The sequence below is a fragment of the Bombina bombina genome, chromosome 7 (assembly GCF_027579735.1).
Source record: "Bombina bombina isolate aBomBom1 chromosome 7, aBomBom1.pri, whole genome shotgun sequence".
In the NCBI taxonomy this organism is placed as follows: Eukaryota; Metazoa; Chordata; class Amphibia; order Anura; family Bombinatoridae; genus Bombina; species Bombina bombina.
The window spans coordinates 317,507,524-317,532,488 of NC_069505.1; the positions used below are offsets into that span (position 1 = coordinate 317,507,524).

General features: G+C 41.1%; 1 protein-coding gene across 1 annotated transcript in view; it reads right to left on the bottom strand.

The window, feature by feature from the left end:
• Window positions 1-1,178: 1,178 nt before the first annotated feature.
• ABHD6 (abhydrolase domain containing 6, acylglycerol lipase) overlaps window positions 1,179-24,965 on the bottom strand; it is a 186,792-nt gene continuing 163,005 nt past the window's right edge. Inside the window, exons 6-8 of the mRNA XM_053689382.1 lie at window positions 8,524-8,578; window positions 6,806-6,906; window positions 1,179-3,371 (exon numbers count right to left, since the gene is read on the bottom strand). Of these exons, the coding sequence (XP_053545357.1) occupies window positions 3,195-3,371; window positions 6,806-6,906; window positions 8,524-8,578 (333 nt within the window). The 3' untranslated portion in view covers window positions 1,179-3,194. The remainder of the gene's footprint in view (window positions 3,372-6,805; window positions 6,907-8,523; window positions 8,579-24,965) is intronic.

Consider the following 24,965-nt stretch of genomic DNA (forward strand, 5'->3'; position numbering starts at 1 on the left):
TTTTTTCCAATGACAATAAACCAATTAAAAGATAACTTACTACCCACTAGTATGTGATTTAGTGGGTTAGAATAATCTATGTGAATGAGAGGCAAATTAAAATTCCAAGTTCCAAGAAGCTTATCTGCCTACAAATGACATATTGTGCCAACGGGTGTGGACTGAAGTCTGTTCACAGTGTGTAAAATGTCACAAAGAACATAACATTATTAGGCTAGCACCAAAAACATATTCCAGTATTATTAAACATTCACATGGATTCTTAGGGGCCGATTTATCAAGCACCGTATGCCCCTGTTTCCACGCGAGCCTTCAGGCTCCCCAGAAACAGAAGTTATGAAGCAGCGGTCTAAAGACAGCTGCTCCATAACTTGTCTGCCTGCTCTGAGGTCGCGGACAGAAATCAACCAGATCGAATACGGTAGGTTTGATTGACACCCCCTGCTAGCGGCCAATTGGCCGCGAATCTGCAGGGGGCGGCATTGCACCAGCAGTTCACAAGAACTGCTAGTGCAATGATAAATGCCGACAGCGTATGCTGTTGGCATTTATCGATGTGCAGCGGACATGATACGCTACATCGTATCATGTCCGCTCGCATATTAATAAATTGACTCCATAGTTTACTCAAAATTAAACTTTCGTGATTCAGATAGAGCGTGCAATTTTAAGTAACTGTCTAATTTACTCCTATTATCAATTTTTCTTCATTCTCTTGGTATCTTTATTTGAAAAAGCAAGAATGTAAGCATAGGAGCCGGCCCATTTTTGGTTCATCACCTGGGTAGCACTTTCTGATTGGTGTCTAAATGTAGCCACCAATCAGCAAGAGCTACCTAGGTGCTGAGCCAAAAACGGGCCGGCTCTTAAGCTTACATTCAAATAAAGATACCAAGAGATCAAAGAAAAATTGATAATATGAGTAAATTAGAAAGTTGCTTAAAATTGCATGCTCTATCTGAATCACGAAAGAAACATTTTGGGTTTAGTGTCCCTTTAACAGGTGACTGCACATATTTGCAATAACGACCTCTGGAATGTAGTATCTCCCATCATTGTATATTCCCCCTGTATACAGACTATCATGACAGTTTCATTTTGACTAGACTATCCCTTTAATGTCTATGGGGCTGATTATAGATGAATCATTTTGTTCTATCTGAATCAAGTAAGTACAATTTTGATTTTTACATCTTTTTTTATTTATGTCTCTCCCAAAATGATTAGCAGCACAATGTCATCCCTGCATAATAATATGTAGATTCATTTCAAATCTCAGGGGATACAGGATAACCCGTGGAGTTTGGAAGATTATGCGCACAAGTACCTCAGGGTGGTGTAGTAATGTTTTCAGTACATACTATAAATATTTACAAGCCAAAAAAAAAGGAACCAAAAATCTTTGGAACAAATTTCCTCAGTTGTAATTTCCTTTATAGCCTGGTGTAAGAAAAGTTCAGTATTTTCACAGTGAGCTAAGTTACAAAGTTTCCATGCAGGCCACATGAAAGGGATTTTTTATGGAATGATTTCAACAATTATCTGAAGCTTCTACAGTATGCAATGATTGCTTTGTTGCCACAAATATGGACTTCGAGGGGCAGATTTATCAAGGGCCGAATGGCCTCTGAGGCTGAGACATCAATTCGCCTGATCGTGTACGATAGGGTTGATCGACACCCCCTGCTAGCGGCCGATTGGCCGCGAATCTGCAGGGGCGGCATTGCACAAGCAGTTCACCAGATCCACAGACATTTGATAAATCGGCCCCAGAGAATTGAAAATGTAAAGTTTCATCACATATTCTATTTAATTCCTATGTTTTTCACACATTTTTTTTTCCTTTTTAGACAAAGCAACTGCATAGCACAACATTGGAAGGCAGATAATACAAGTGAATTGTATTCTGTTTAAACAGTAGTACTACTTTCAGCATGCTGTGTATAAGATAAATTCTTATTCTGAAGAAGATTTGCTTTCACAGTACATTGTGTAACTGCCCATTGTGGTTGTAGAAATAATTACAGTACATTCACTTTAGTATTGCACGCTACTTATTCCGAAATAAATGCCAAGGCCTGCATAATCAAAGATATTTTGGAATCATGAAGTAAGGTACCTGATTGGTCTACCACGAGGTGTAAATGACAAATCTGAATTTTATAATCTCGTTAGCATTAAGAATTTTCATTAAAGGGACATTATACACTAGATTTTTCTTTGCATAAATGTTTTGTAGATGATCTATTTATATAGTCCATAAAGTTTTGTTTTTTAAAAAATGTATAGTTTTGCTTATTTTTAAATAACATTGCTCTGATTTTCAGACTCCTAACCAAGCCCCAAAGATTTAGGAGAATACCAACGTATACCTATTCCAGCTTCTGTTTGTGTAAAGGGTCTTTTCATATGCAAAGGAAGGGGGAGTGTCTGATATCGCCCACTTGCAGTGGGTGTTCCAGTAACCTTATAAAGAGAGCTAAACTGGGAGCTTCTACGTAAGTTTTTAAACGGTTTTATACTGGATTTTTATATCAGTATCTGTGCATCTTATTCTTTATAGTAGTGTCTATTACATGCAGTTATGTAAAAATTGGTGTATATTGTACCTTTAAAGGGACATGAAACCCATTTTTTTTCGTTCATGATTCAAGGAGAGCATTTGATATTATTCAACTTTCTAATTTAATTCTTTTTTTCTAATTTGTTTTGTTGTCTTGGTATCCCTTGTTAAATAGGAAACCTAGGTAGGCTCAGGAGCGGCTGATTGGTGGCTGCACATATATGTCTCATGCTATTGGCTCACCCATTGCGTTAACTCGCTCCCAGTATTGCATTGCTGCACATTGAACAAAGGATACAAAGAGAACAAAGCAAATTAGATAATAGAAGTAAATTGGAAAGATGCTTAAGAATTTTTGGGGGGGTTTTCGTGTCCCTTTAAAGCTAATTATTAGGATATACTGTATATCTTAAAAAATCAATGTTTTGAATATTTTAGTGTTATATAAATTAGCTGTATGCTGTTCTACAGATCTGTGTATAGATGTATCAAATCCTATAGCTACCAGTTCATACACTGAGTTCACTAGGAACTGTTTTTTTTCCCCTATGAGTTCTACAATATCCCTGAGTAACTCAGAGTAATACAATAGATAGAAATAAACTATTGTTGTGCTCTTGCATCCTGGATTTCATTCGTGTTTTTTATTGTTCTCTGTGTTTTGTAGATTAGATATAAAGTCCACTATAAGTTTGGCCGTTTTTCTTGGTCTTTCCATTACTACTGAGTGACCACAGTTTTCCAGAATTTCTACTTGGCTGCCAGGTATAGAATCTGCCAAAACATCGGCTCCAGAAACATCCAGCACCTTAGAATAAAGAAATAGAAAAAAACATTACTGTCTGGTGGTTACTAAATGATCAGTCCTGCATTGGCATTAAAAGAATAGTATACTGTAAAATCAGATAGAACAATGGATAATGGATGTTACGGTACCAACTGTATACCAAGGGTTAATACCAGATGAACAATGTCCTGCATACAGAATCAGCACTTCACAACCTTTATCAGTTTCCCTGCAAACATGAGACCAAGCTCCACATTTCAGGTTTAAAACAGGATAACAACTTTATTTGAAGGCAGCACACAGATTTATACAGGTTTTTGACCCCCCCCTCAGATGGGGGTTGAAAGAATGTTGTACATTAGATAAAAGGGAGAAGCGCCCTTGACATGATACAATAGAATTATATTACTTAAATACTTTACTTAGGCAGATAACAACTTAAACACATTTGGCTTGTCTTATCACCTAGCGTCTGTTCTCTGAGGGTGATTAAACAATGGCCTGTTTATTACTTAAATGTAATTATAGCACACAATAGCTGAGGCCAGAAAACCTATCTTTAGAAATTAGATTCTTAAAGCTAAACACAGTTAACTCTTTCAGTCCTGACAGAAGGGTCTGTCACATAGCTCCCCCCTTGTGGAACACTCCGGCAGACCCGGCTTGACCCTTTTGCGGGTCAACCTGGGGATGACCGGACTAGGAGGTGGTAGGCATGTCAGTTTGCTGGGACAATCCATCTGTATTCCCGTTATGAGAGAGAATCCCTGTCTGTATAAATAAGGGTTCAACCTCTTCAGTGCCCCGACTAGGGCTAAACAGTCCTTCAAAATATCATCGGCTTCTTTACGTGGTTTTTGTACCTGCTCTTTATAGGTATCCACAATCCCTTCATACTGACATAGGGTGCCCTTGAGTTGCTGCACCTCCCTATGAGCCAGCGTCAGCTTCTCCTCCAGTGTCACTAAGTTTGTCCTTAATGTTTCATGTTCCACTCTCAAGCTGGTGTTTTCTGCAGTCTGTCGGTGCAGCTTGTCTAGCAGAGATTCCTGTTCTAAACGTGCTTTTTCCTCTGCACTCCTCTTCTCTCCCGCTAGCACTGTTACATGATTATTTAACGTGACCATTTTATCCTCTACGTGACTCTTCTCCTTCATCAGCGCATTGTAACGTGACTCCCACATATCAATAGCGGATAGAGATTTACTGAGCTCAGCGTCCTGGGGCTTAGCAGCAGGGGGGTCAGTCTCTGCTGCACGGATCTGAGCACGGGTAGTCACAGGGTTAACATCAGCGGGACCCATGGGAGCATAGGCAGAAACAAGGGGGACCAAGGTATTTCCAAGGAGAACATCAGCTGGTAAATCCTTCATGACCCCCACATTCACAGGTCTAGCGCCCCCTCCCCAATCCAAATGCACCCTGGCAACAGGCAGGCGGAACACAGTGCCCCCTGCTACCCTCACAGCCACAGTGTCTCCTGTGTGCTGTTTCTCAGACACCAAGTTCTTTCGAAGCAAGGTCATGGTAGCACCAGTATCCCGTAGACCACTGACCTCCTTCCCATTCACTTTAACCAGTTGCCGGTTATTCCGGTGGGCAGCTTGCACAAGGTCTGCCTCATGTAGGATGCCCCAGCATTCTTGCGCCTCTACATAGCGGGCCGCAGGCTGAGGATTACGTGGGATTCCGCTAGCGGGTCTTCTCCAGGACTGTGCTTGGTTCGCTGCGTTTAGGGGACACTCTGGTCTTTTGTGCCCTAGTTGCTTACATCCAAAGCACCGAATAGGTTGTGAGTAGCCCCGCGAATTGAACCAGGCTCTCTGAGGGTAGTTCGTGGCCCGAGACCGTGTGGTATAGCGGTGTGCTGGGGGTTGGTAACTGGCAGGTGCTGGGGTGACTGGGGGTCTGTACTCCACTCTGGCAGGGGGCTTAGTGGTAGCAGTGTCCAGTTTGCGGGCATCCGTATACTCATCTGCCAAGCGAGCCGCTTCATGCAGGGTGGAGGGTTTACGGTCCCGAACCCACTCTCGAACTCCTGCGGGTAACTTGTCGAAGCAATGTTCCAACAGGAATAGCTGCAGCACCTCTTCCCCAGACACGGCTTGGCACCCCGCCATCCAGTGCGATGCTGTGCGGTGCACCTTACATGCCCACTCAACGTAGGAATCGCCAGCCAATTTAACAGTGTCTCTGAACCGTCTCCGGTATGCCTCCGGTGTAACCGCATACCTGGAGAGCAGAGCCTCTTTCACAGTATTATAATCCCCAACTTCCTCATCTGGAATGGCCCGAAAAGCCTCACTGGCCCGGCCGGATAATTTTCCGGATAATATCGTGACCCAGTCCTCTGCGGGTACCTTGTGTAGTGCACATTGCCTCTCAAAATCTGCAAGGTACCCATCAATCTCTCCTTCTGTTTCCAGGAAGTTTTTAAAAGCTGCAAAATTTACTTTTCCCTTTTCCACTGGGGTTGCTGTGACTTGGGCTGCTGCAGCGCCGCTTTGGCGAAGTAGGTTGGCCTCCACAGCTGCTATGACCCGGTCGATAATTTCGGCAGATGGGTTGGGGCCATAATATGCCAGTCTTATTTTAACCGCCCGATCAAAGCTTGCTTCTTCAGGGGTTCTGTCTGCTATGCTGGGCCCATTGGTTCCTTCTGTCCCTGGTACTCTTTCCATCTTAGTGAGTATTGTAATAATTCCCCTCTTCCTGAGGTTACTGGCTTGTGTAGTTGCTCTTCTGGGCGATAAGGATTCTCCCGTCGCTTGCCACCAATGTTACGGTACCAACTGTATACCAAGGGTTAATACCAGATGAACAATGTCCTGCATACAGAATCAGCACTTCACAACCTTGATCAGTTTCCCTGCAAACATGAGACCAAGCTCCACATTTCAGGTTTAAAACAGGATAACAACTTTATTTGAAGGCAGCACACAGATTTATACAGGTTTTTGACCCCCCCCCTCAGATGGGGGTTGAAAGAATGTTGTACATTAGATAAAAGGGAGAACCGCCCTTGACATGATACAATAGAATTATATTACTTAAATACTTTACTTAGGCAGATAACAACTTAAACACATTTGGCTTGTCTTATCACCTAGCGTCTGTTCTCTGAGGGTGATTAAACAATGGCCTGTTTATTACTTAAATGTAATTATAGCACACAATAGCTGAGGCCAGAAAACCTATCTTTAGAAATTAGATTCTTAAAGCTAAACACAGTTAACTCTTTCAGTCCTGACAGAAGGGTCTGTCACAATGGACATTTCATTTTAGGTGGGGATACAACTGGCAAAATCAGATTTCTCAAAAGGACATAATCAAGGTAAAAGAGCTATCTGTAAATAATTTTATACACTCTAGCAGGGAAAATAGATAATTGGGAACACTTTAAAGGGGAGGGCAAAAAGCACAGTACACTGTCCCTTTAAATGTGACATACATACCTGATCATGTTTTCCCCAAATGATTTGTGTTGGAACAACAATTTTGGTCATACTTTCATGTAGGTTGTGTCGTGACTTCTCGTCCACTAAAGCTAAAAATACTTCAGAGTAAAATAAGAAATATTAGAAGTGAATGTTCAGAAAAGAGGACACTAGAATTCTAACTACAGTTGTAGGGTACATCAACACCACAGATGTTTTATCCTTTGTAAATGAACATTAAAGTATTTTATATGTGCAGTATATATCGTCAACTAAAGGAAAATTAAATTTAAAGGGCCAACTGCACAAAAAAGTTATAAGGGCTCATATATTAGAAAAACATTGTGATACATACATATACAAGTCTAGAAATGTATATGTATGAATATACTGTATATACATATATATATATATATATATATATATGTGTGTACATATGTATTCATGTATTTAGATGTATATATATGTATTTACAGACATACATATAAATACATATGTACACATATATTGACACACATTATATATATATATATATATATGCACTGGCGCCCTTTGCAGTTAAGTAGATGAAAATATGTAAAAACATATTTATGCAATATTCATATTTAATGTAGTTCATAATAAGTGTTATACTGTGTATTTACTGTAAATATTTCACATTCCGGTGTTCTGCATATAGCAGAACATGTTCTATGTATTTATAAATAGATATTCCTATATATATATATATATATATCTGTATATATCTATACCTATATATAATCATATATATATATATATATATATATATATATATATATTATCGGTTATTTGTAGAGCGCCAACAGATTCCGCAGCAATATATATATATATATATATATATATATATATACACACACAGTATATACACATACAGGTATATATATATATATATATATATACACACACAGTATATATATATATATATATATATATATATATATATACATATAGTACTAAAATACCATCAGATATATGTAGAAATATGTATTTATGAATAAATAGAACATAATCTGCTATGTGAAGAACATTGGAATGTGAAATATTAATATTTTCATGTTGGGCTTGCGCACTTGATAATATGCGACTGGGTTTGCACGCAAGTAGGGTGTTGTTCTTCCCCCCCCCCCCCCCCACACACTTTATTGCTCCATTGACTTCTATGGGGGAATAGGTTATCGCTTGCAAAACATTTAGGGCCAGATTATAAATGGATCCATACCTTAAATGTCACTGGTCTTTCTATGGTGATTGCATTTTTAATAGCGCAGTCTCGCAACCAGTGACTGCAATTTCTGTTAGCCAGCAAGGAGGGGGGGTATGATAGCACTCATGGTTGGACTTGCGTTATTATAACCAAGAAAACCCTTAACGAGCAGTGACAGGGTTAAACCTTTTACAACACATTCCTTTACAGGGATAAATATTTATGCTGTTAATATATTGTGTTCTGTTAGTCCATTTGCATATTAATTGGTCAGCTATTTCAGTATATATGAAAGGTTTTCTTGAAAAAAAATTGCAGTAAATTAAATTTAGTATTAAAACTGTGCTTAGAAGCCTTAAAGGAACACTCACAAAACACATTCAAGAAAAAAATAAATAAAGGGAAGACATTCTATTGTAAGCTTGGTCTGTGGGTGCGTAATACAATTATGTGTTCAAAAACAGCAGTGCATTACATTCTTTTTTACAATATTTATTTATACTTATCTTACATTTTCTGTAAAATTCATTATGAGGAATGCGGACATCAACAAGTCCTTGCAAGACCTTAAAGGAGAAATGAAATAAAGTTGAAAATGCATTACTTATTTAAAGGACATTAAACAAAATCTGTCCCCAGGATTCAGATAGAAAATACAGTTTTAAACAACTTTGCAATTTACTTCTATTATCAAATTTGCATCATTCTATTGATATCCTTTTTTTCAAGGAGCGGCAATACACTACTGAGAGCTAGCTGATCACATCTAGTCAGCCAATCACAAGCCTGACCCCCAGTAGAATGCCATTTGATCGGTGGCTGTGATAATTTTTTTTAAACATTCCTATGTTTTTTTCGAAAGCTTGCTCACGATGTAACATGATATAACACATCGTGAGCATGCTATATTAGAACGTTCTCTCGCTTTAAGTATTTTGTGCGCACGTGACAGTCACTAAGGCGTGCATACAAAATACATAGTTACATCATGGGCATGCAGTAGTTAAATCACGCGCACAATGTAACTTTAAGAAACATGGCACATTCTTCTTCCTGATGTTAAGCTCATATGACTGGCTGGGTCATGTAAGCCGCTTGGTTATCTAATGCACGTGACCCAGCCGCCAATGTCACCAAGCCACTCATGTGACACTGTTTCATAAAAAAGAAAGTGGCCATATCTTTATGATAAGCAGCGTGATTGGATGTACAGCTGGTCACATGAGTGTAACATCACGAAGAAGAATGCAGCCTTTTTTTTTTTTTCTTCTAGTTACATCGTGCGCACGATTTAACTACTGTGTGTGCACAATATAACTAAATATTTTGTGTGCATGCCTTAGTGACTGTTTCGTGCACACAAAATACTTAAAGCGAGAGAACGTTATAATAAAGCGTGCTCAGGATGTTTTACATCAATAAAAATAAATAAATTATGAATTATACCAGCAGGACTCCGTAGACAACTGCTAATATGCTACAAATATTTAACAGAAGTAACCTAATTGTGTACAATTCCGTTTCAGTCCTACCTCTCTATGTTAAAAACATAATTTATGCTTACCTGATAAATTCCTTTCTCCTGTAGTGTAGTCAGTCCACGGGTCATCCATTACTTATGGGATATTAACTCCTCCCTAACAGGAAGTGCAAGAGGATCACCCAAGCAGAGCTGCTATATAGCTCCTCCCCTCTACGTCATACCCAGTCATTCAACCGAAAACCAAACGAGAAAGGAGAAACTATAGGGTGCAGTGGTGACTGGAGTATAATTAAAAATTTAGGCCTGCTATAAAACACAGGGCGGGCCGTGGACTGACTACACTACAGGAGAAAGGAATTTATCAGGTAAGCATAAATTATGTTTTCTCCTGTTAAGTGTAGTCAGTCCACGGGTCATCCATTACTTATGGGATACCAATACCAAAGCTAAAAGTACACGGATGACGGGAGGGACAGGCAGGCTCTTTAGACGGAAGGAACCACTGCCTGAAGAACCTTTCTCCCAAAAATAGCCTCCGAAGAAGCAAAAGTGTCAAATTTGTAAAATTTGGAAAAAGTGTGAAGTGAAGACCAAGTTGCAGCCTTGCAAATCTGTTCAACAGAGGCCTCATTCTTAAAGGCCCAAGTGGAAGCCACAGCTCTGGTAGAATGAGCTGTAATTCTTTCAGGAGGCTGCTGTCCAGCAGTCTCATAGGCTAAACGTATTATGCTACGAAGCCAAAAAGAGAGAGAGGTGGCCGAAGCCTTTTGACCTCTCCTCTGTCCAGAATACACGACAAACAGGGAAGAAGTTTGTCGAAAATCTTTAGTTGCCTGTAAATAAAATTTCAGGGCACGGACAACGTCCAGATTGTGCAGAAGACGTTCCTTCTTTGAAGAAGGGTTGGGGCACAATGATGGAACAACAATCTCTTGATTGATATTCCTGTTGGTAACTACCTTAGGTAAAAACCCAGGTTTAGTACGCAGGACTACCTTGTCTGAATGGAAAATCAGATAAGGAGAATCACAATGTAAGGCAGATAACTCAGAGACTCTTCGAGCCGAGGAAATAGCCATTAAAAACAGAACTTTCCAAGATAACAGTTTGATATCAATGGAATGAAGGGGTTCAAACGGAACACCCTGTAAAACGTTAAGAACTAAGTTTAAACTCCATGGCGGAGCAACCGTTTTAAACACAGGCTTAATCCTGGCCAAAGCTTGACAAAAAGCCTGAACGTCTGGAACTTCTGACAGACGTTTGTGTAGAAGGATGGACAAAGCTGAGATTTGTCCCTTTAACGAACTAGCGGATAAACCCTTTTCTAAACCTTCTTGTAGAAAGGATAAAATCCTAGGAATCCTAACCTTACTCCATGAGTAACTCTTGGATTCGCACCAATGCAAGTATTTGCGCCATATTTTATGGTAAATTTTCCTGGTAACAGGCTTCCTAGCCTGTATCAAGGTATCAATCACTGACTCCGAAAATCCACGCTTTGATAAAATCAAGCGTTCAATCTCCATGCAGTCAGCCTCAGAGAAATTAGATTTGGATGTTTGAAGGGACCCTGCACCAGAAGGTCCTGTCTCAGAGGTAGAGACCATGGTGGACAGGACGACATGTCCACTAGGTCTGCATACCAGGTCCTGCGTGGCCACGCAGGCGCTATTAGAATCACTGATGCTCTCTCCTGTTTGATCCTGGCAATCAATCGAGGAAGCATCGGGAAGGGTGGAAACACATAAGCCATGTTGAAGGCCCAAGGTGCTGTCAGAGCATCTATCAGAACCGCTCCCGGGTCTCTGGACCTGGATCCGTAAAAAGGAAGTTTGGCGTTCTGGCGAGACGCCATGAGATCTAGATCTGGTCTGCCCCATCGTCGAAGAAGTTGGGCAAAGACCTCCGGATGAAGTTCCCACTCCCCCGGATGAAAAGTCTGGCGACTTAGATAATCCGCTTCCCAGTTCTCCACGCCTGGAATGTGGATCGCTGATAGGTGGCAAGAGTGAGACTCTGCCCAGTGCATTATCTTTGATACTTCCATCATTGCTAGGGAACTCCTTGTCCCTCCCTGATGGTTGATGTAAGCCACAGTCGTGATGTTGTCCGACTGAAACCTGATGAACCTCAGAGTTGCTAACTGAGGCCAAGCCAGAAGGGCATTGAAAACTGCTCTTAATTCCAGAATGTTTATGGGAAGGAGACTCTCCTCCTGAGTCCAAGAGCCCTGAGTCTTCAGGGAATTCCAGACAGCGCCCCAACCTATAAGGCTGGCGTCTGTTGTTACAATTGTCCAATCTGGCCTGCTGAAAGGCATCCCCTTGGAAAGATGTGGCCGAGAGAGCCACCATAGAAGAGAGTTTCTGGTCTCTTGATCCAGATTCAGCATAGAGGACAAATCTGAGTAGTCCCCATTCCACTGACTTAGCATGCACAATTGCAGTGGTCTGAGATGCAGGCGTGCAAAGGGAACTATGTCCATTGCCGCTACCATTAAGCCGATTACCTCCATGCATTGAGCCACTGACGGGCGTGGAATGGAATGAAGGACCCGGCAAGCATTTAGAAGCTTTGTTAACCTGACCTCTGTCAGATAAATCTTCATTTCTACAGAATCTATAAGAGTCCCTAAGAAGGGAACTCTTGTGAGTGGCAATAGAGAACTCTTTTCCTCGTTCACTTTCCACCCATGTGACCTTAGAAATGCCAGTACTAACTCTGTATGAGACTTGGCAGTTTGGAAACTTGACGCTTGTATCAGAATGTCGTCTAGGTACGGAGCTACCGATATTCCTCGCGGTCTTAGCACCGCCAGAACCTTTGTGAAGATTCTTGGAGCAGTAGCTAACCCGAAGGGAAGAGCTACAAACTGGTAGTGCCTGTCTAGAAAGGCAAACCTTAGGTACCGGTAATGATCTTTGTGAATCGGTATGTGAAGGTAGGCATCCTTTAAATCCACTGTGGTCATGTACTGACCCTTTTGGATCATGGGTAAGATTGTCCGAATAGTTTCCATTTTGAACGATGGAACTCTTAGGAATTTGTTTAGGATCTTTAAATCCAAGATTGGTCTGAAGGTTCCTTCTTTCTTGGGAACCACAAACAGATTTGAGTAAAACCCCTGTCCGTGTTCCGACCGCGGAACCGGGTGGATCACTCCCATTAGTAAAAGATCTTGTACACAGCGTAGAAACGCCTCTTTCTTTATCTGGTTTGTTGACAACCTTGAAAGATGAAATCTCCCTTTTGGAGGAGAAGCTTTGAAGTCCAGAAGATATCCCTGAGATATGATCTCTAACGCCCAGGGATCCTGGACATCTCTTGCCCAAGCCTGGGCGAAGAGAGAAAGTCTGCCCCCTACTAGATCCGTTTCCGGATTGGGGGCCCTCACTTCATGCTGTCTTAGGGGCAGCAGCAGGTTTTCTGGCCTGCTTGCCCTTGTTCCAGGTCTGGTTAGGTTTCCAGCCCTGTCTGTAGCGAGCAACAGTTCCTTCCTGTTTTGGAGCGGAGGAAGTTGATGCTGCTCCTGCCTTGAAGTTACGAAAGGCACGAAAATTAGACTGTCTAGCCCTTGGTTTGGCTCTGTCTTGAGGCAGGGCATGGCCCTTACCTCCAGTAATGTCAGCGATAATTTCTTTCAAACCGGGCCCGAATAATGTCTGCCCTTTGAAAGGTATGTTAAGCAATTTAGATTTAGAAGTCACATCGGCTGACCAGGATTTTAGCCACAGCGCTCTGCGCGCCTGAATGGTGAATCCGGAATTCTTAGCCGTAAGTTTAGTTAGATGTACTACGGCATCAGAAATAAATGAATTAGCTAGCTTAAGGGTTTTAAGCTTGTTTGTAATCTCATCCAATGGAGCTGATTCAAGGGTCTCTTCCAGAGACTCAAACCAGAATGCCGCCGCCGCCGTGACCGGCGCAATGCATGCAAGGGGTTGCAAAATAAAACCTTGTTGAACAAACATTTTCTTAAGGTAACCCTCTAACTTTTTATCCATTGGATCTGAAAAAGCACAGCTATCCTCCACCGGGATAGTGGTACGCTTAGCTAAAGTAGAAACTGCTCCCTCCACCTTAGGGACCATCTGCCATAAGTCCCGTGTGGTGGCGTCTATTGGAAACATTTTTCTGAATATAGGAGGGGGTGAGAAAGGCACACCGGGTCTATCCCACTCCTTGTTAACCATTTCAGTAAGTCTTTTAGGTATAGGAAAAACGTCAGTACACGTTGGTACCGCAAAATATTTATCCAACCTACATATTTTCTCTGGGATTGCAACCGTGTTACAATCATTCAGAGCCGCCAACACCTCCCCTAGTAACACACGGAGGTTCTCAAGCTTAAATTTGAAATTTGAAATGTCTGAATCCAGTTTATTTGGATCAGACCCGTCACCCACAGAATGAAGCTCTCCGTCTTCATGTTCTGCAAATTGTGACGCAGTATCTAACATGGCCCTAGTATTATCAGCGCACTCTGTTCTCACTCCAGAGTGGTCTCGTTTACCCCTGAGTTCTGGCAATTTAGATAAAACCTCAGTCATAACATTAGCCATGTCTTGCAAAGTGATTTGTAATGGCCGCCCTGATGTACTTGGCGTTACAATATCACGCACCTCCTGAGCGGGAGATGCAGGTACTGACACGTGAGGTAAGTTAGTCGGCATAACTTCCCCCTCGTTGTCTGGTGAATTTTTATTAACATGTACAGATTGACTTTTATTTAAAGTAGCATCAATGCAATTAGTACATAAATTTCTATTGGGCTCCACATTGGCCTTTGAACATATTGCACAAAGAGATTCCTCTGTGTCAGACATGTTTAAACAAACTAGCAATTAGACTAGCAAGCTTGGAAAATACTTTTTCAAACAATTTTTAAGTAATATAAAAAACGTTACTGTGCCTTTAAGAAGCACACAAAAACTGTCACAGTTGAAATAACAATGAACCGGATTAGTTATAGAAAACAATTTTTTACAATAAATGCATTGATTTAGCAAAGGAATGCACCCACTAGCAAATGGATGATTAACCCCTTAATACCGGAAAAACGTATAACAATAAAATATAAACGTTTTTATCACAGTCAAAACACAGTCTCACAGGTCTGCTGTGAGTGATTACCTCCCTCAAAACTAGTTTTGGAGACCCCTGAGCTCTGTAGAGACGTCCTGGATCATGCAGGGAGAATAAGGAATACTTGACTGAATTTCTACTGCGTAGAAAAGCGCCAAAATAGGCCCCTCCCACTCATAATACAACAGTGGGGAAGCTCAATAAACTGACTTGATTTAAAACAAACGACAGCCAAGTGGAAATTAATGCCCATAAAATTTTCACCAAGTACCTCAAAGCTAAAACGATTAACATGCCAGTAAACGTTTTAATATAAATACATAAGTTATAAAAAAGCCTGTTGCTAGTTGCTTTTACTGCAGAAGGCTAAAATTTATATGTATACAGTATTTTCTTAGTGAAGTGCCATTCCCCAGAAATACTTCAGTGCCAACATACATACATAACAGCCTGATACCAGTTGCTACTACTGCATTTAAGGCTGTACTTACATTTTAACGGTATTAGCAGTATTTTCTCAGTCAATTCCATTCCTTAGAAAATAATATACTGCAACATACCTCTTTGCAGGTGAACCCTGCCCGCTGTCCCCTGTTCTGAAGTTACCCTGCTCCTCAGAAGGCCGAGAACAGCAAATGGATCTTAGTTACGTCCGCTAAGATCATACACAAACTCAGGCAGATTCTTCTTCTAATGCTGCCTGAGAAAAAAACAACACACTCCGGTGCCGTTTAAAATAACAAACTTTTGATTGAAGAAATAAAAACTAAGTTTTAATAACCACTGTCCTCTCACACATCCTATCGATTAGTTAGGTGCAAGAGAATGACTGGGTATGACGTAGAGGGGAGGAGCAATATAGCAGCTCTGCTTGGGTGATCCTCTTGCACTTCCTGTTAGGGAGGAGTTAATATCCCATAAGTAATGGATGACCCGTGGACTGACTACACTTAACAGGAGAAATAACTCTTGTGTGAATGTAAGGACAGAAGTCATCTGGGCGCATTTCATAAGTAATGCATTACTTTATTTTACAAAACTAAGGAATCAGGAATATATCTAATTCTTTAGCCCTATACTGACTCTACTATTTTAGATTAGAAGTTGCCACTACGTTATAATTTTGTGTTGACGCTGGGTTCTTTGACTTTGTTTTAGGTGACATCAGTTTTTTTGAAAAATTGCAAGATTTCCATCATTGAAACTATTACACTACTTCAATCACAGCAGACTCGGAGTTCTCATAGTATTGAACTGAGTACTTTCAAAAACTTGATTACAATAGATTGTAAATTAAACGCAAAAAAGTTGTGAGATATTGATATCCTGCATTGTTAACCTTCATTCTAGAGCAAAATCTTACAATAGTTTGTAAATTAATTCATAAGCCATTTTACAGTGTAATGCATATAAATAATACACCATACACACATGCCCAGTATACCCATAATACATAGTAGATGAGGTTGAAAAAAAAAGACTGAAGTCCATTGAGTTCAACCCATACAAATCTAATTTACTTACAAAAAAAGCTCTAGTTGAGCTTAAATTAATCCCACTAAAAGGTGACCCATTTAATACAAGCAATCATATCAATGAATTTTGTTTATAGCCAGAAATGTATCAAAACAATTTTTTAAATGTATCTAGGGTATTGGCATTCACTATCTCCTTTGGTAGTGAGTTCCACAATTTTATTGCTCTTACAATGAAATAAAGTTTCCGTTGCAGGAGATTAAATCTCCCTTTCTCCAACCTTAAATTGTACCCTCTTGTCACAAACAATTTTCTTGGAATAAACAGAGCTTCTGCCATCTCTGTATATGGCCCTTGAATATATTTATATAAAGTAATCATGTCTTTCTAGAAAAAACAGACCCAGTTTGGCATAGCTTAAATTCTCCAATCCCCTTATTAGCTTTGTGGTCCTTCTCTGAACTTTTTCTAGTTCTGCAATATCTTTTCTCTTGTAAGATATAGAGTCCACGGATTCATCCTTACTTGTGGGATATTCTCCTCCCCTACAGGAAGTGGCAGAGAGAGCACCCACAGCAGAGCTGCCAATATAGCTCCCCCCTTAGCTCCACCCCCAGTCATTCTCTCTGCCTGCTTAATTTCTAGGAAGGGCAAAGAGGAGTGTGGTGACAAAAATGTTAGGTTTTTATTTTCTCAAGCAAAAGTTTGTTATTTTTAAATTGTACCGGTAGTGTGTACTATTTACTCTCTGGCAGAAAAGGGATGAAGATTTCTGCAAGGAGGATGATGATCTTAGTATTTTGTAACTAAGATCCAATGCTGTTCTCACAAGAGCTGAAGAGTACAGGAAAAATTCAGTTGGGGGAACAGTTTGCAGGCTAAACTGCATTAAAGGGTTAGAAATTGATTCCAATGTAAACCTAGTTAAAATATATTATTATAATTACTATTATAAATTTAATAATTTAAAATATTTTTTTTATTAAATTAAGCTTTAACATACCTTAATTTTAAAAGTTAAATTGTCATGAGATGTGCGGTAATGACTGCCCATAAAATAAGGCATGGCTCATAACCCAGCATCCGCCCCACATCCAATGGCAAAGCAGCTGGGCCCCTTAATTTAAATATTATATTCAGTCAGCATCGCATGCGCAGTACTGACAATAAAGCACAGCTGTTCAAAGCTTATTAATTCTATTGGTTGAAGGGGCAGCTTCACACTGGCAACAGCGGAGACAGGGAACAATATAAACAGGAACTTTATTACCCACGCTTTACAAGCTGCTGAATACGGCAGTGAGTTTGAGAGCTATAAGTGAAAATATCCCAATAAAGGGATATAAAAGAGCGCTGATGTTTGAAAAGGAAAACAATATACAATGTAAAACCAAAAATTGTAATTTTGATATAGTAGATCAGGTCTACCGTGTTAGTCCTGTTTACTGTCCATATGCTGGTGGTAAATAAGGAATAAAGATGTCCCCTTGAAAGGAATAATGAATCAGGCTGCTCCTCTTGATTCCAGAGAGTGTGGAACAACTGTTGAAGAAAAATAGAGAGAGGGCGCCACAATAGCGTGATATTGTCTGGAATGCAGGTGCAGATAAAAGTAGGTATTATGCTTACCAGATGGTGTGGCACTGTACTGTGACCAGTGCAAGAGAGCAGGCTAGCACTCAACAGTGGCTAGTACACTGTAGGAGCCAGGCTCCAAAGGCACTTGTCCTAGTTGCAACTTGGTGTTTAACTCCTGTTGTCTGGACTTCAGGTGCTGCAAAGGAGTAATCTTATGTGTGTTGTTCAGTTGGTATGGATGAACCACAACACAGACAACTTCAATTAAAAATGACTTTTAATATTTTATGACGCGTTTCTCAACCTACAAGGGTTGTTTCATCAGATAAAAAAGTGAATGTCATCATTAACAATTGTTAGCAATTGTTAAGATTACTCCTTTGCAGCACCTGAAGTCCAGACAACAGGAGTTAAACACCAAGTTGCAACTAGGACAAGTGCCTTTGGAGCCTGGCTCCTACAGTTTGAGAGCTATGTTTATTTAACTGTCGGGCTCATCTCCCCCTCCCTCTTGCTGTGTTTGCTTGATTAGTGATGGTGAGGGCTCCGTTTCCACATGAAAGCAAACACAGCCAGAGGGAGGGGGAGATGAGCCTGACAGTTAAATAAACATAGCTCTCCAACGCACTGCCGTATTCAACGTCTAAAACACAGATGGACTTCGTCACAGGCAGGGAAGAATTTTAATATACACGCTGCTCTCCTAGATGTCTCATCCTATTCATTTACAAGTGTGAAGCTGCCCCTCCAAGTGAAATAACTAGTGCTCCTGTTAGTAGACTGCTGGAGACTGGGGGGACAAGTCTGCGCATGCGTTGCTAATAAAATAGTTTTAATGCGCATGCGGGCCTCCATGTTGTTTCTACCTAGGTAAAAGATCGTAACAGGGACACAATGTTTAGAAAAGGGGTTTGGCGTAGTACTAAGTTTCCAATTAAAATTACAAAAAATGGAAAGAAAATTTTACAAAAGTACCAATTACAAATGTATTTATTATTTTAAGAAGTTTTTCATGAATTAAAAATATTTTTTGGGTTTACTATCCCTTTAAGGTATGTTCAGTCTATTTTTTTCTAGACAGAATATGTTATTTCTAGAAAAGGCTGGCAATATCCCCATGAGGGAAGGGTAAGCTGTATTCAGACACTTGGATAGGAATTTCAGCTTGCATGAAGTGCTCATTAGTTACTGGTGACACTGTTTGGTAAAAACGTTTTTGTTTATTCAGTGAATGATGCAATTATAACGTTTTTTTGAAGGGACTAAAAGGGTCATTGTGGCTTGTTTTTGAGTTTTCTAACCCACATGGTTAATTTACAGACACTCTAGTGTTTGTCTGTTAGGCCTCAAAACATTGAGTGAGGTGGGAGGGGCCTATTTTCGCGCCTCAGTTGTGCAGTTTCTTTTCCTCTGAGACTTCTAACTGCTTCTCCAGAGGTTCCTGCCGTGTTTGAGGGCTGTAAAAGAAGTTTTTTTCCCCACAAATTGTTCTGAAGGGCAGGTAGGAGCCACAGCAGAACTGTGGCAAAGTGCTGAAAGTCTTTTTTACTGGTTTTGATGTTTTTTTCAATCCGGTTTTGCCATTAAGGGGTTAATTGTTTATTTGCATAGCTGTGCAAAGTTACTAAGGTTATATGATACTACTGTACAAATTTCGTTATGTTTACTGCTTTTTTACACTGTTTTGCAGAATTTGTGCAGCTTTTTTTCTCTTAAAGGCACAGTACCGTTTTATTTCTAAGTGCTATTTACTTTGATTACAGTGTTTTCCAAGCTTGCTTGTTACATTACTAGCCTGTTTAACATGTCTGACACCAAGGAAAATCCTTGTTCAATATGTTTGGAAGCCATTGTGGTAACCCCTCTTAGAATGTGTCCCAATTGTACCGATATATCTATAAACTATAAAGAACATATATTAGCACTTAAAAATAGAGCAATAGATGATTCTCAGTCAGAAGTAAATGAGGGTTTAGCATCTAGCTCTCCCCAAGTGTCACAACCAGTAACGCCCGCACAAGTGACGCCAAGTACCTCTAGTGCGTCAAATTCATTTATTTTACAAGACATTGCCACAGTTACGAATACAACCCTCACAGAGGTTTTATCCTGACTGCCTGGTTTTCAAGGAAAGCGGGACAGCTCTGGGTTAAGGAAAAATGCTGAGCAGTCTGACGCTTTAGTAGCCGTATCTGATATGCCCTCACAATGCTCTGAGGTAGGGGTGAGGGATTTGTTATCTGAGGGAGAAATTTCTGATTCAGGAAAGACGCTTCCTCAGACAGATTCTGATATGACGGCCTTTAAATTTAAGCTTGAACACCTCCGCTTATTGCTCAGGGAGGTATTAGCGGCTCTAGATGATTGTGACCCTATAGTGGTCCCAGAGAAATTGTGTAAGATGGATAAATACTTAGAGGTATTTCCAGTCCCTAAGAGGATTGTGAATATTATTGCTAAGGAGTGGGATAGACCAGGTATTCCGTTCATTCCCCCTCCTGTTTTTAAGAAAATGTTTCCCATATCTGACACCATGCGGGACTTGTGGCAGACAGTTCCTAAGGTGGAGGGAGCTATTTCTACTCTGACTAAGTGTACAACTATACCTATTGAAGTCCGTTGTCCTTTCAAAGATCCTGTGGATAAAAAATTAGAGGGTCTCCTGAAGAAAATTTTTGTTCATCAAGGTTTTCTTCTTCAACCTATTGCGTGCATTGTTCCTGCAACTACTGCAGCTGCTTTCTGGTTTGAGGCTCTAGAAGAGGCTCTTCAGATAGAGACTCCATTAGAAGAAATTTTGGACAGAATCAAGGCCCTTAAATTGGCTAATTCTTTTATTACAGATGCCGCTTTTCAACTGGCTAAATTAGCGGCAAAGAATTCAGGTTTTGCCATTTTAGCACGCAGGGCGTTATGGCTTAAATCCTGGTCTGCTGATGTGTCATCTAAAACTAAATTTTTAAACATCCCTTTCAAAGGAAAGACCCTATTCGGGCCTGAACTGAAAGATTATTTCAGACATCACTGGAGGGAAAGGTCATGCCCTCCCTCAGGATAGATAAAATAAGATGAGGACCAAACAAAATAATTTTCGTTCCTTTTGGAATTTCAAGTGGTCCCGCTTCAGCTTCCTCTGCTGCAAAGCAAGAGGGGAATTTTGCCCAATCCAAGTCAGTCTGGAGACCTAACCAGGCTTGGAACAAGGGTAAACAGGCCAAGAAGCCTGCAGCTGCCTCTAAGACAGCATGAAGGGGTAGCCCCCGATCCAGGACCGGATCTAGTAGGGGGCAGACTCTCTCTCTTTGCTCAGGCTTGGGCAAGAGATGTTCACGATCCCTGGGTTTTAGAAATTGTGTCCCAGGGATATTTTCTGGAATTCAAAGGCTCTCTTCCAAGGGGGACTTTTCACATTTCTCGATTGTCTGTAAACAGACAAAGAGAGAGGCGATCTTACGCTGTGTAGAAGACCTACATACCATGGGGGTGATCCGCCCAGTCCCAAAAGAGGAACAGGGGCTAGGTTTTTACTCAAACCTGTTTGTGGTTTCCAAAAAAGAGGGAACTTTCAGATCAATCTTGGATCTCAACATTCTAAACAAGTTCCTCAAAGTTCCATCATTCAAGATGGAGACTATTCGGTCTATTCTACCTCTGATCCAGGAGGGGAGGGTCAATATATGACCACCGTGGACTTAAAGGATGCGTATCTACACATCCCTATTCACAGAATTTTCAAGGGTCCCTTCTGGCGGTTCTACGACCACGGGGCATAGCAGTGGCGCCTTATCTAGACGACATCTTATTTCAGGCGTCAACTTTCCAGCTATCCAAGTCTCACACGGACATTGTGTTGGCTTTTCTGAGATCTCACGGGTGGACGGTGAACATAAAAACAGAATTTATGCTTACCTGATAAATTTCTTTCTCTTACTGTGTATTCAGTCCACGGATTCATCCTTACTTGTGGGATATTCTCAATCCCTACAGGAAGTGGCAAAGAGAGCACACAGTAAAGCTGTCCATATAGCTCCCCTCAGGCTCCGCCCCCCAGTCATTCGACCTACGGTTAGGAGAAAAAGGAGAAACCATAGGGTGCAGTGGGTACTGTAGTTATTAAATTTGAACCTGACTTAAATATCAGGGCGGGCCGTGGACTGAATACACCGTAAGAGAAAGAAATTTATCAGGTAAGCATAAATTCTGTTTTCTCTTACTTGGTGTATTCAGTCCACAGATTCATCCTTACTTGTGGGATACCAATACCAAAGCAATAGGACACGGATGAAGGGAGGGAACAAGTCAGATCACCTAAACGGAAGGCACCACTGCTTGCAAAACCTTTCTCCCAAAAATAGCCTCCGAAGAAGCAAAAGTATCGAATTTGTAAAATTTGGCAAATGTATGCAGTGAAGACCAAGTTGCTGCCTTACAAATCTGTTCAACAGAAGCCTCATTCTTGAAAGCCCATGTGGAAGCCACAGCTCTGGTAGAATGAGCTGTGATTCGTTCAGGAGGCTGCTGTCCAGCAGTCTCATAAGCCAATCGGATGATGCTTTTCAGCCAAAAGGAAAGAGAGGTAGCTGTCGCTTTCTGACCTCTCCTCTTACCAGAATAGACAACAAACAAGGATGATGTTTGTCTGAAATCTTTAGTTGCTTTTAAATAGAATTTTAAAGCACGAACCACGTCAAGATTGTGTAAAAGTCGTTCCTTCCTAGAAACTGGATTAAGACACAGAGAAGGAACAATGATTTCCTAGTTAATATTCTTATTAGAAACCACTTTTGGAAGAAAACCAGGTTTGGTACGCAAAACAACCTTATCTGCATGGAACACCAGATAGGGTGAATCACACTGCAAAGCAGACAATTCAGAAACTCTTCGAGCAGAAGAAATGGCTACTAAAACAAAACTTTCCAAGATAATAACTTAATATCTATGGAATGTAAAGGTTCAAACGGAACCCCTTGAAGAACTGAAAGAACCAAATTTAGACTCCAAGGAGGAGCCACAGGCTTGTAGACAGGCTTGATTCTAACAAGGGCCTGTGCAAACACCTGAACGTCTGGTACAGCTGCCAGGCGCTTATGTAACAGAATAGACAGAGCAGATATCTGTCCCTTTAAGGAACTGGCTGACAGACCTTTCTCCAATCCTTCTTGGAGAAAAGCCAGTATCCTTGGAATCCTAACCTTACTCCACGAGTAACCCTTGGATTCACACCAACTAAGATATTTTCGCCATATCTTATGGTAAATTTTCCTTGTGACAGGCTTTCTGGCCTGTATCAAAGTGTCTATAACTGATTCAGAGAAACCACGCTTAGCTAGGATTAAGCGTTCAATCTCCAAGCAGTCAGTTGCAGAGAAACTAGATTTGGATGCTTGAAAGGACCTTGAATTAGAAGATCCTGCCTCGATGGCAGTTTCCATGGTGGGACCGATGACATGTCCACTAGGTCTGCATACCAAGTCCTGCGTGGCCACGCAGGCGCTATCAGGATTACCGAAACCTTCTCCTGTTTGATTCTGGCTATTAGCCGAGGGAGAAGAGGAAACGGTGGAAAGACATAAGCTAGACTGAACGACCAAGGCGCTATTAAAGCATCTATCAATGCCGCCTTGGGATCCCTGGATCTGGATCCGTAAAGGGGAAGTTTGGTGTTCTGACGGGACGCCATCAGATCCAATTCTGGAATACCCCATAGCTGGGTCAGCTGAACAAAAACCTCCGGGTGGAGTTCCCACTCCCCCGGATGAAAAGTCTGACGACTTAGAAAATCCTCCTCCCAGTTGTCTACTCCTGGGATGTGAATTGCAGATAGATGGCAGGAGTGATCCTCCGCCCATTTGATGATCCTGGATACTTCCTTCATCGCTAGGGAACTCTTTGTTCCTCCCTGATGATTGATGTACGCTACAGTCGTGATGTTGTCCGACTGAAATCTGATGAATTTGGCCTCCGCTAGTTGAGGCCATGCTTGGAGCGTGTTGAATATTCCTCTCAGCTCCAAAATGTTTATTGGGAGAAGAGATTCTTCCCGAGACCATATACCCTGAGCCTTCAGGGAGTTCCAGACCGCACCCCAGCCTAACAGACTGGCGTCAGTCGTGACAATGATCCACTCCGGTCTGCGGAAAACAGAATTTATGTTTACCTGATAAATTACTTTCTCCAACGGTGTGTCCGGTCCACGGCGTCATCCTTACTTGTGGGATATTCTCTTCCCCAACAGGAAATGGCAAAGAGCCCAGCAAAGCTGGTCACATGATCCCTCCTAGGCTCCGCCTACCCCAGTCATTCGACCGACGTTAAGGAGGAATATTTGCATAGGAGAAACCATATGGTACCGTGGTGACTGTAGTTAAAGAAAATAAATTATCAGACCTGATTAAAAAAACCAGGGCGGGCCGTGGACCGGACACACCGTTGGAGAAAGTAATTTATCAGGTAAACATAAATTCTGTTTTCTCCAACATAGGTGTGTCCGGTCCACGGCGTCATCCTTACTTGTGGGAACCAATACCAAAGCTTTAGGACACGGATGAAGGGAGGGAGCAAATCAGGTCACCTAAATGGAAGGCACCACGGCTTGCAAAACCTTTCTCCCGAAAATAGCCTCAGAAGAAGCAAAAGTATCAAACTTGTAAAATTTGGTAAAAGTGTGCAGTGAAGACCAAGTCGCTGCCCTACATATCTGATCAACAGAAGCCTCGTTCTTGAAGGCCCAAGTGGAAGCCACAGCCCTAGTGGAATGAGCTGTGATTCTTTCGGGAGGCTGCCGTCCGGCAGTCTCGTAAGCCAATCTGATGATGCTTTTAATCCAAAAAGAGAGAGAGGTAGAAGTTGCTTTTTGACCTCTCCTTTTACCGGAATAAACAACAAACAAGGAAGATGTTTGTCTAAAATCCTTTGTAGCATCTAAATAGAATTTTAGAGCGCGAACAACATCCAAATTGTGCAACAAACGTTCCTTCTTTGAAACTGGTTTCGGACACAGAGAAGGTACGATAATCTCCTGGTTAATGTTTTTGTTAGAAACAACTTTTGGAAGAAAACCAGGTTTAGTACGTAAAACCACCTTATCTGCATGGAACACCAGATAAGGAGGAGAACACTGCAGAGCAGATAATTCTGAAACTCTTCTAGCAGAAGAAATTGCAACTAAAAACAAAACTTTCCAAGATAATAACTTAATATCAACGGAATGCAAGGGTTCAAACGGAACCCCCTGAAGAACTGAAAGAACTAAATTGAGACTCCAAGGAGGAGTCAAAGGTTTGTAAACAGGCTTAATTCTAACCAGAGCCTGAACAAAGGCTTGAACA